We start from the raw sequence: 12,643 nt of genomic DNA on the forward strand, positions 1-12,643 counted from the left end.
AAAGCAAACACTTGTATTGGAAACTTAAACCACTTAAATGTAATAATAGACTTGACCCATGCATGAATGCCTATAGTATCTGGCAAAATTGTGGGAGCCATTGGCTACCGCATGTGAGCCGGGTTTTGGCCGCCGCTACACGCAACCGCACTCTCGTAAAATAAAAGGCACCTATATAACCATACTAATCTATCACATAATAAATCCAGTTGCCGCTAATCCTACGATTGTATCCATATTGTATTACTGACTAATATTAACTGGGAGGCATTGATCCATAAGTCAGTAACATTGAAGCTTTAGCCAAAAATTTACATCAAGCAATTTGTTACAGTATTTATAGAAATTTTATTATTCAATTGAGTCCCGCCATGGGTACCAAATCTGGTCCCGAAAAATCAGATTGTCGCCCGCACTGTATACAAATAATCTAAATCTTCTGTGGGACATGTAAGGTGACGGCCATTTACTTCAGGAAGTGAATGAACAGTGTAAGAGGTTTTTCATTTCCATGCAGCGCAGGTACAGTGCTGAATCTCTGGGCTGTGGTTAGTATCCATGGCAGGACCCACTATTAATAAACTACAGCGCTACAATGTAAATGATCCTAGTTGCATAGTAATTTTTCAGCAAAAACTTGTAACAACTGCCCTTCTGAGCATAAAAGAAGAGATTTAGTAAGCAAATCGTGCAGAATTCTGGCAGTTTGCGCTGAAAAAGTGGCGTATGACGTGCGTCAACTTTATTAGGTGTTGTACACACTTTTTGCACATTCCTTGATAGTTTTGAAAAGGGGAGTGGCAAAGAGTCGTAAAATGCACCAGATTAACAGCGTGCGCCATTTTTTTTGCTGCAAAACATAGATGTATAGCACGCCAGCCAGGCGTTAGAAAGAAAAAAAATGTCTGAGTCACGAAAAATTTATCATACCGCATGCGCCACCGTGATTGATTCGGCGCAGCTTCTGCCCGTTTGGTCTCGTTTTATCATTTCTAAATTTAGCACAGCATTAATAAACCTCCCCCGCGTTGCTTTCTGCTCGTTACACTCCCATATAATTGTTAGGTAACCATCCTATACAGGCAATGCCCACGTGCACGTCTGTATTAATCCACAAGGTAGTGAAGCTTCATCCCAAGGTTTACTTCTGAGGGTATGTCTGCACGGCCTATCTTAGCTGTTTTTCCAGCCGTGTCCCCCCCCCCCCCCTGAAAAACAGCTGAAAATACGGGGGACGGACGCTTACAAACATCTGCCCATTGATTTCAATGGGAAAAACGGCGTTCCATCCCCACAGTGCATTCTTTTACACGGCCGTTTTTAAAAACGTTGCGTAAAAAAAAACACTCTCCGGAAAAAAGAAGAAGTGCATGTCACTTCTTGAGCCATTTTTGGAGCCGTTTTTCATTGACTCAATAGAAAAACCGCTCCAAAAATGTCCGTAAAAAACGCAAGTTGCTTTAAAAATACCAGCGGAAAATCAGAGGTGGTTTTCCCTTGAAAACAGCTCCGTATTTTCAGCCGTTTTTGTTAAGCGTGTGAACATGGCCTTAGACTAGTTTATATCCTCAAAGGTTAACCCAACATGCTCTATATAAACAGTGTGAGCACATGTGCTGTAGTGTGATACAAGAACGAGGAGCAATGTCGTCCTGCTATGAAGATTAACAAATTGAATAACATACAAATGTAGCAGAGCCGATTTTGTAGGGACTGTATCATAATACCCTAACTCTCCGAGTTTACCTGCAGTCCCATGTAAAGCATTAGATAAATACACAGTTGTGCGAAATGAACAAGTTTAGCTCTGCTACAACCGTACATGCTTGTGGTTTACATAACAGAAGGGCATCTCTCCCTCTACCTGCGCTGTGCATGTAATAGAGAGATGTAGTAGAGAACAATTTGTCAGATGCAGTAGAGAGAAGTCTGCAGTATCTGAAGTTTTACATAGGACTGCAGGTTAATGCATTGCATCAATTTAACCTTGAATTGCCATGCTGTGCAAATGCAGCTATTCAGCACTGCTACATCTGGGGTCAAAACCTGGATGATAATCTACATTAAAATGAATTGCTCCCATTCAATAGATTCTGATGATCATACAATAATATTAGTAGGCCGTCTGTGCCCCCAAGGGTTAAACATATATTATCTATCTATCTCATTGCTTCCATAGCCATCCGCAATACAAATACAACATAAAATTCCAATACTCAGAACTGCAAAGCAATCCTATTAGCCAAAGTGAGCTGCAAGCACAAGAAAAAGGTTCTGTAATGGCCATCATGGTAGAAGCCAGGGTATGAATGTAACAGTATAATCACCAGGCACACATGTAATACTGTAGCGTAATAAAACGAGGAGCGGTAAAACGATGCTACAAAGTAACACAGCAAGGTACACAAATGCTTAGAATACAAGGCGGCAGACAGAGCCATCAGTTTAGGCACCTCCACGCGCAGAGAACAAGGTACTACAGCAAGATTATATTTTTAAGACATTTAGGTGCCCTCAAGGGTTAATCCTGGATGCACTGTATATATGTATATACAACCGGTGGAGTAGTGTACTCCAAAAAGATAGTCTTGCTTCAAAGTGTATTATTTTGGTGAAAAAAACCCAAAAAGAAAATATATTTTTTTTATTAATTATATATATATATATATATATATATATATATATACACACATATATATAGAAAGTTTCAAAAAAAAAAATAAAAAAAAAAACAAAAACAAAAAGAACCCACAGTGAGCAGAGATGGCAGTGTCTGCTTGCACATTGCTTATACACCAGTGTACACAGAAAATATTCACTAGAAAGCAAAGCTGTATCCAAAAAGTCCATTATTTCAAAAACATACTTAAAAAACAGCAAAAACCCAAAGTAAACATGACACAAATGTAACAATTTTACTGCAGCACAAAACACATAAGGACAGTAAAACACAGAGCAGGAGAGAATCCCTGCCTAGATCTTCTCACACATAGACAGTCACATGCCTGCATATAATGCACAGGGTATAATGCACACAGGGGCGCAGGAGCTGCGTACAATATAACGCATGCCATAGCAGCAGAGTAATAAACATATGAGCAGCACTCACCATTAGCGGAGACTCCCAGGTTTGCAGAACCACTTTTAACTAAGACTGAATTGTGTGCAAAATCTCCAGACTCTGAGTGCTGGGCTGGCTGGCCTATCAGCCTCCTCTGGCAACCATTGGCTCCTGGGGTAGGGGGAGGGGAGGGGGTTTGTTCAATAGGGGTTGATGAAGCAGATGAACAATGCAAGGGAGGACCTGTGAACACACACAAACACACACACGAATCAAAACCGTGTACAGGGAAGAGGCGCACACTCGGCTCACCTGCCTGATCTTTTTTACATTTTGGATTATTTTTTGGGGGAAAAGTCAAGCCGCGTCCAATAATAAGGAGTAGTCTGGTATTTCAATGGTTAATTCATTTTATTTGTGGCTTTTTTTGTAGTCAAATTTGTGAAAAAAACTCAAAAATGAAAAAGTATTCTACAAAAAAAAATATAAAAGGCCAAAATAATTTTTTTGAATATTTTTTTTTTTTTAGATTGAGGGATTGACGTTTTGTCAGATGAAAATGTGACCGAAGTAAAAAAATAAAAATAAAATATTCCTTCACTTTTTATACTGAATTCATAAAAAAAAATTTTAAGGGTTCATTTTAGTGGTGATGAACTTGAGCTACAACTATATCTTGGTGTTTGTCTTTGTGTCTTTTTTTAATTCACATTTTGTCGAAAAAAAACCTAAAAAATGAAAAAACATTTAGGGTATGTTCACACAGCAAAAAAAAAACGGCTGTAAAATACGGAGCTGCTTTCCAGGAAAAACTGCCCCTGATCTTTAAACATTTTTAAAGCATCAAGCGTTTTTTTGCGGCCGTTTTTGGAGCTGTTTGTCTATAGACCCAATGAAAAAACGGCTCCAAAAACGGCTGAAGAAGTGACATGCCTTTCTTTTTTTTTTTTTTTAAAACGCCCCGTCAGAACGAAGCGCATTTTTTCCCATTGAAATCAATGGGCAGATGTTTGGAGGCGTTCAGCTTCTGTATTTTCAGCCGTTTTTCAGGGCTTTTCCAGCCCGAACAACGGCTGAAAATGAGCCGTGTGAACATACCCTTAGATTCACACGCGCAGTTTTTGGTGCAGTTTTTTTTACACCAGGGTCACACATGATGCAATTTTTAAAGCAATTTTTTTTTCTTAAAAAAAGACCACAGCAAGAAGCACGTACAGAATGTTATGTTCACACGTAGCGTAAATACTGCGGATTTTCCCCAACAGATTTAGTTGTGGAAAATGCGCAGCATAAGGCCGGATTTACACAAGCGTAAATTGACATAAATTTATGCTGCGAAATTAAATTCTGCAGCAGGTCAGTTTATTAAAGTTTAGGGCGGATTTACACGAGCGTGTCCGTTTTGTGCACGCAAAAAACGCTGCATTTTGCGTGCGCAAAAGGCACTTAGCAGCTCTGTGTGTCAGCTGCGTATGATGTGATTTTCGCGCAGCCGCCATCATTATGACACTCCGTTTGGATGTTTGTAAACAGAAAAGCACGTGGTGCTTTTCTGTTTCCATTCATACTTTTTACTGCTGTTGCGCGAATCACGCTCGTCCTACGGAAGTGCTTCTGTGTGGTGCGCGTGATCTTCAGGCACCCATTGAATTCAATGGGTGCGTGATGCGCGAAAAACGCACAAATATAGGACCTGTCGTGAGTTTTACGCAGCGGACTCACGCTGCGCAAAAATCACGGACTGTCTGCACGGCCCCATAGACTAACATAGGTCAGTGCGACGCGCGTGAAAATCACGCGTGTTGCACGGACGTATATCACGTTAGTGTAAATAAGCCCTTAACGCTGTTTTTTCCCCGCAGCGTGGGCATGAGATTTACTAAATCTCATCCACTTTGCTGCTACTGTAAAGGCTGCAGAATTTCCGCACAGAATTCCGTTGCGGAAATTCTGCAGCGTTTCTGCTACATCGGAACCCGGCCTTATGCTTACCCAACATCTCTGTACTTCTGCGTCCAGCCCAGCCTCCAGGGATGACGTTTCACCCCATGTGACTGCTGCAGCCAATCACAAGCGGCAGTGGTCACAGGGGACGAAACATCATCCCAGGAGGCCGGGCTGCAGGACGTCAGAGGGACGCATCGAGATGACTACGGGGGTAAGTATAAGCCTTTTTTTTTAACCTGCTGACATTTTGCCCACAAATCTGCACCACAATTTGGTGCGGTTTTTGGCCTGGAACGCCCTGCGGCTTTTACGCAGCGTATCCGCCTTGTGTGAACATGGCTTTACAAAGTAAAAAAACAACGCCACCAAAAACCCTAGTTGGCATTTCTTAGGCGGGATTCACACGACCGGGTCGTTCCCGAGCCCGAGTGTCGGCCAGTAAAATCGGCCATTTTGCCCGGCCGGTTTGCATTAAGTTTTGCATCAGTGCCAGGCCGGGCAGATCCGGACAGTGACATCAGCGGCAACTCCTGAAGGGGAATCCCCATGTGTTCGGGGATTCCGCTTCAGGAGTTTCCCCTGATGTCACTGCCCAGATATGGACAGAGACATCAAGCGCTCTGTCCAGGAGCGGAATCCCCGAAAACACGGGGATTCTGCTCCTTCAAGGAGCTAAAGTGCGGCTAGCACATAGAGCGGGGAGATACCTCCCTGCTCTGCTATAGTGGCGTCGCTACAGTAGTAGCAGCAGCAGCAGCTGCTAGCGGCGCCATGGAAGGTGTCGCCGGGCCAGGGCGATTTTAAAACAAGCAGGGGAAGGGAGCCAGCGCAGCGCTCCCTCCACCTGCTGTACACCCCGGCCCTGCCACACAGTGTACAGCGATGCCATTCGTCCGAATGGCATAAACTCCTCCTCCTCACATGCACTCTGCGCTGTGAGGAGGAGGAGATAGAGCGCAAGCCACGGAAAACCCGGCCATCACTCGGGACACATTCCGGTGATGGCCGTGTATTACCCGGCCCCATAGACTTCTATGGGAGCCGGGTGGCCGGGTACCCGTCCGAAAATAGAGCATGTCCCATTTTTTGACAGCCGGTTTTCCCGGCTGTCAAAAAATCGGTCGTGTGAATAGCCCCATTAGGGGTCTATTATTCCTAATGCAGCCGGGTGCCGGCCGATTTATGAACGGCCGGCATCCGGCCGGGAAACCCTGTCGTGTGAATGAGGCCTTATACAGTTTAAATCGCCAGAAAAAGTCTGTGTGTGAAGGCGGCCTAAGCCAAAGCCAGAAGTGGATGCAAAAATATTATCTGCACCAGAAACTGCATCAAAAATTGCATGTGTGAATTCAGCCTGAGCCTCATGCACACGACTCTTGCCGTTGACCGGGCCGCAGACTACGGATCCTACTGTCCGTATTTGGGTCTGTAATGCCTTTCAGTTGCCTCCGCAACCATTTCGTATGTCCGTATATAACGGCCGTGTTGTTTCCGAGTGTCATCTGTAATTCGCTGTCTGCACCCACATTAAGGGTATGTTCACACGCAGAGTCAAAAACGTCTCAAAATACGGAGCTGTTTTCAAGAGAAAACAGCTCCTGATTTTCAGACGTTTTTTGAGCAACTCACGTTTTTCGCTGCGTTTTTCGTGGCCGTTTTTGGAGCTGGTTTTCATTGGAGTCTATGGAAAAACGGCTCCAAAAACGTCCCAAGAAGTGTCCTGCACTTCTTTTGATGGGCCGTCATTTTACGCGCCATCTTTTGACAGCAACGCGTAAAATGACAGGTCGTCTGCACAGAACATCGTAAGACCCATTGCAAGCAACGGGCAGATGTTTGCCGACGTATTGGAGCCGTCTTTTCAGGCGTAATTCGAGGCGTAAAAGGTCCGCAAAAATTGTTCCATAGTGCATCAGTATTCACCGATCCGCAAAAAGAAGGAGGGCTGGAATTGATGATGTCACTAGTTTGTCCCAACCCCGAGTAGGTCACATGATCCGCAAATACGGACCGTAAAATGACATGTCCTGAGTTTTTGTGATTGGACTCGTTGTCCCCACATGGGTCCGTGAACATCACGGTTGGGTACATGGGGGTCAAATGAAATAAATGACCTAAATAAATGATATAAATGAAAGGATCCGTGTGCTATCTGCAAAATTGTGTATAGCACACGGACAAAACTAAAAAAACATTGTTTTGACGCATTGGCCAGATGTTACTTTAGGGATTTCATTATTTTTTTTATTTTAGGACTCTCCTTAAGTTAGACTTTCGACGAACACTAAATGCCAAGAATTGAAATGCACTGTGGAATATGTTGGTGCTATATAATAATATTTGAGTCCTTTTATTTTTTAACCCTTTAGATCCCCAAAAAGCTGTGTGTGCGTCACTTCATTAATCAGACACAAGAAAAACAGATCGGACAGGATCGGAAACAAGACATGAAACATTTCTAGTGCTTTAAACATGATACATTATACAAAATATGACATGAAATACTAGGAAAATATAGACAGGGGAAAAAAAAATAACAAACATTAAAAAAAAAAAATTCAAAAATGTAATCAAAAATATTTTTCAAAAATTTTCAAAAATTTACAAATTCAAGTAAATGCGTAAAAACTATTTCTCATTAGAATTACAGCTCCTCTAAGTCTTTTCTAATGAATATTTTTGTGTCAACTGAATTACTAGACCAATGCGTAATGAAGACAGGCACTTGTGAGCACGTGTTCCGCTACTTCCCAGTAGGAGTGAGGATCCAGCTATGAAATTAAGGCCTTAAACTTCTACTGATTTAAACCTCAAATAATCCCGAGCGACACCATACTGTGCCATTTCAATACCAGGTTTTTTCCCACAAAGACCAATTTGCATGGCTAAGTCTGGGTCCTCAATCTTCACCCATCAATTAAACTGGATACTGTACCCACTTTCCTCTTTCAGGCCCATTCCATCTATTTATTATTTCAGGTTTTTCGTTAATTGTTTACACGATGAGTTAAGGAAATCAGGTTCTTCCAGGCCAAGATTCTGGGTTTAATAGTGAATGGTGCACAGCTGGAATTCCAGACCTTTAAACTCCTGAGCCAGACGGGTGATTGACAGTTGTGTCCCTCCCCGAAAAAGGAGGTGCCCCTGCCACCAGCCCTCTATAAACAATGGAGCCTCACACTGAAAATTGATTGCAAATCACTATAAACTGCACATGTTCATAAACAAATCAATTCCTGTTTTTGCAAAAATGTGAATCTAAGAAGAGAGGGGGGGGGGGGCGGTTATTTACTGCTAGACGGGTCCACAGGGCAAAGACTAGAGAATGTCGTGTTGTGTTTAGTGTAAATTGTCTGGTTATATTTCATTAAGGCTGCATTTACACGAGCGTGTGCGTTTTGCACGCGCAAAAGGTACTTAACGGCTCCGTGTGTCATCACCATATGATGCGTGGCTGCGTGATTTTCGCGCAGCCGCCATCATCATGACACTCTGTTTGTATGTTTGTAGCACGTGGTGCTTTTCTGTTTTCATTCATACTTTTATACTGCTGTTGCACGAATCACGCGCGTCACACGGAAGTGCTTCCGTGAGCTGCGCGTGATTATCACGCACCCATTGGCTTCAATGGGTGCGTGATGCGCGAACAACGCACAAATATAGGACATGTCGTGAGTTTTACACAGCGGACACACGCTGTGTGAAAATCACGGACTGTCTGCACGGCCCCATAGACTAACATAGGTCCGTGCGAGGCGCGTGAAAATCACGCGTGAAAATCACGCGTGTTGCACGGACGTATTATACGTTCGTCTAAATAAGCCCTTATCTCACTATTTTCACTTCTCTGTATACTAATGATTTTATATTATAGGGGGCAGTATTATAGAAAAAAAACATTCTTGTATATAGGGGGCAGTATTATAGTAGTTATATTCTTGTATATAGGGGCAGTATTATAGTAGTTATATTCTTGTATATAGGGGCAGTATTATAGTAGTTATATTCTTGTATATAGGGGGCAGTATTATAGTAGTTATATTCTTGTATATAGAAGGCAGTATTATAGTAGTTATATTCTTGTATATAGGGGCAGTATTATAGTAGTTATATTCTTGTATATAGGGGCAGTATTATAGTAGTTATATTCTTGTATATAGGGGGCAGTATTATAGTAGTTATATTCTTGTATATAGAAGGCAGTATTATAGTAGTTATATTCTTGTATATAGGGGGCAGTATTATAGTAGTTATATTCTTGTATATAGAAGGCAGTATTATAGTAGTTATATTCTTGTATATTGGGGCAGTATTATAGTAGTTATATTCTTGTACATAGTCGGCAGTATTATAGTAGTTATATTCTTGTATATAGGGGGCAGTATTATAGTAGTTATATTCTTGTATATAGAAGGCAGTATTATAGTAGTTATATTCTTGTATATTGGGGCAGTATTATAGTAGTTATATTCTTGTACATAGTCGGCAGTATTATAGTAGTTATATTCTTGTATATAGAGGGCAGTATTATAGTAGTTATATTCTTGTATATAGGGACAGTATTATAGTAGTTATATTCTTGTATATAGGGGCAGTATTATAGTAGTTATATTCTTGTATATAGGGGGCAGTATTATAGTAGTTATATTCTTGTATATAGAAGGCAGTATTATAGTAGTTATATTCTTGTATATAGGGGCAGTATTATAGTAGTTATATTCTTGTATATAGGAGGCAGTATTATAGTAGTTATATTCTTGTATATAGGGGGCAGTATTATAGTAGTTATATTCTTGTATATAGGAGAAGTATTATAGTAGTTATATTCTTGTATATAGGGGCAGTATTATAGTAGTTATATTCTTGTATATAGGGGCAGTATTATAGTAAATACATTCTTGTATATAGGAGCAGTATTATAGTAGTTATATTCTTGTATTTAGGGGGCAGTATTATAGTAGTTATATTCTTGTATATAGGGGGCAGTATTATAGTAGTTATATTCTTGTATATAGGGGCAGTATTATAGTAGTTATATTCTTGTATATAGGGGCAGTATTATAGTAGTTATATTCTTGTATATAGGAGGCAGTATTATAGTAGTTATATTCTTGTATATAGGGGCAGTATTATAGTAAATACATTCTTGTATATAGGAGCAGTATTATAGTAGTTATATTCTTGTATTTAGGGGGCAGTATTATAGTAGTTATATTCTTGTATTTAGGGGGCAGTATTATAGTAGTTATATTCTTGTATATAGGGAGCAGTATTATAGTAGTTATATTCTTGTATATAGGAGCAGTATTATAGTAGTTATATTCTTGTATATAGGGGCAGTATTATAGTAGTTATATTCTTGTATATAGGAGGCAGTATTATAGTAGTTATATTCTTGTATATAGGGGCAGTATTATAGTAAATACATTCTTGTATATAGGAGCAGTATTATAGTAGTTATATTCTTGTATTTAGGGGGCAGTATTATAGTAGTTATATTCTTGTATATAGGGGGCAGTATTATAGTAATTATATTCTTGTATATAGGGGGCAGTATTATAGTAGTTATATTCTTGTATATAGGAGCAGTATTATAGTAGTTATATTCTTGTATATAGGGAGCAGTATTATAGTAGTTATATTCTTGTATATAGGGGCAGTATTATAGTAAATACATTCTTGTATATAGGGGGCAGTATTATAGTAGTTATATTCTTGTATATAGGGGGCAGTATTATAGTAGTTATATTCTTGTATATAGGGGCAGTATTATAGTAGTTATATTCTTGTATATAGGAGCAGTATTATAGTAAATACATTCTTGTATATAGGGGGCAGTATTATAGTAGTTATATTCTTGTATATAGGGGGCAGTATTATAGTAGTTATATTCTTGTATATAGGGGGCAGTATTATAGTAGATATAGTCTTGTACATAGGGAACAGTATTATAGTAGTTATATTCTTGTACATAGGGGGCAGTATTATAGTAGTTATAATCTTGTATATAGGAGCAGTATTATAGTAGTTATATTCTTGTATATAAGGGGCAGTATTATAGTAGTTATATTCTTGTATATAGGGGGCAGTATTAGGGCGGGTTCACACATAGCGGAATTTCACTTAAATTCCGCTGCGGACACTCCGCAGCGTTAATCCGCAGCGGAGCCGTTTCTCCATTGACTTTCACTTTAATTTAGCAGTGTTCGTTTACACGATGCGTACAATTCCGCTGCGGAGCATAGGCTGCGGAGCGGAATTTGGTGTCCGCAGCATGCTCTGTCTGTTGCGGAGCAGTGGCGGACTGGTTGCGGACTCATGGCGGAATTTCTCCATTGACTTCAATGGAGAGTCAAAATTCCGCAATGAAGTCCGCAGATCTTATGTGTGCTGCGGAGCGTATTGTTTTTACTACCATGACATTTCTTCATTCTGGCTGGACCTATGTATTTCTAGGTCTACAGCCAGACTGAGGAAGTCAATGGGGCTCCCGTAATGACGGGAGCGTTGCTAGGAGACGTCTGTAAATAGTCACTGTCCAGGGTGCTGAAAGAGTTACGCGATCGGCAGTAACTGTTTCTGCACCCGGGACAGTGACTACCGATCTCAATATACATGTATCTGTTAAAAAAAATATAAGTTCATACTTACCGAGAACTCCCTGCGTCTGTCTACAGTCCGGCCTCCCAGGATGACGTTTCAGTGTAAGTGACGGCTGCAGCCAATCACAGGCCAAGCACAGGCTGCAGCGGTCACATGGACTGGAGCGTCATCCAGGGAGGTCGGGCCGGATGCCGAAAGAGGGACGCGTCACCAAGACAACGGGCGGTAAGTATGAATTTCATTGACTTTCACTAGGGAAAGTGCTGTCCCTTCTCTCTATCCTGCACTGAATAGGGAGAAGAGAAGCACTTTTCCTGCAGTCCGCAGCGGCCAGTCCGCATCAATTTTCTGCACATTTTGTGCAGATCCGCTGCAGAATCTGCAACGCAGATTCTGTGCGGCATTGATGCGGACAGTTGCGGAGGAATTCCGCCATGTGTGGTCATGCCCTTAGGCTGGGTTCACACGTGGCGGAATGGCACTTGAATTCCGCTGCGGACACTCCGCAGCGTTAATCCGCAGCGGAGCCGTTTCTCCATTGACTTCCACTTTAATTTAGAAGTGTTCGTTTAGACGTTGAGTAAAATTCCGCTGCGGAGCATAGGCTGCGGAGCGGAATTTGGTGTCCGCAGCATGCTCTGTCTGTTGCGGAGCAGTGGCGGACTGGTTGCGGACTCATGGCGGAATTTCTCCATTGACTTCAATGGAGATTCTAAATTCCGCAATGAAGTCCGCAGCTGTCATGCACATGTTATGTGTGCTGCGGATGCGTCTTGCTTTTTTAACATGAAATTTCTTCATTCTGGCTGGACCTATGTATTTCTAGGTCTACAGCCAGACTGAGGAAGTCAATGGGGCTCCCGTAATTACGGGAGCGTTGCTAGGCGACGTCAGTAAATAGTCACTGTCCAGGGTGCTGAAAGAGTTAAGCGATCGGCAGTAACTGTTTCAGCACCCTGGACAGTGACCTCCGATCCCAATATACATGTATCTGTAAAAAAAAATATAAGTTCATACTTACCGAGAACTCCC

The 12,643-nt window shown here is 41.4% G+C and overlaps 1 protein-coding gene across 10 annotated transcripts in view; it reads right to left on the bottom strand.

The window, feature by feature from the left end:
* The window catches only part of TENM4 (teneurin transmembrane protein 4), a 1,217,405-nt gene that overhangs the window by 259,328 nt on the left and 945,434 nt on the right, over positions 1-12,643 (bottom strand). For 7 of the 10 annotated variants that reach the window (XM_075851385.1, XM_075851380.1, XM_075851378.1 and 4 more), the window contains one exon: positions 3,110-3,304. The exons of the other annotated variants lie outside the window; for them this stretch is intronic. In XM_075851385.1, the coding sequence (XP_075707500.1) occupies positions 3,110-3,304 (195 nt within the window). The remainder of the gene's footprint in view (positions 1-3,109; positions 3,305-12,643) is intronic. 10 annotated transcript variants of the gene reach the window in all.

This window comes from Rhinoderma darwinii, chromosome 2 (genome assembly GCF_050947455.1).
Source record: "Rhinoderma darwinii isolate aRhiDar2 chromosome 2, aRhiDar2.hap1, whole genome shotgun sequence".
Classification (NCBI taxonomy): domain Eukaryota; kingdom Metazoa; phylum Chordata; class Amphibia; order Anura; family Rhinodermatidae; genus Rhinoderma; species Rhinoderma darwinii.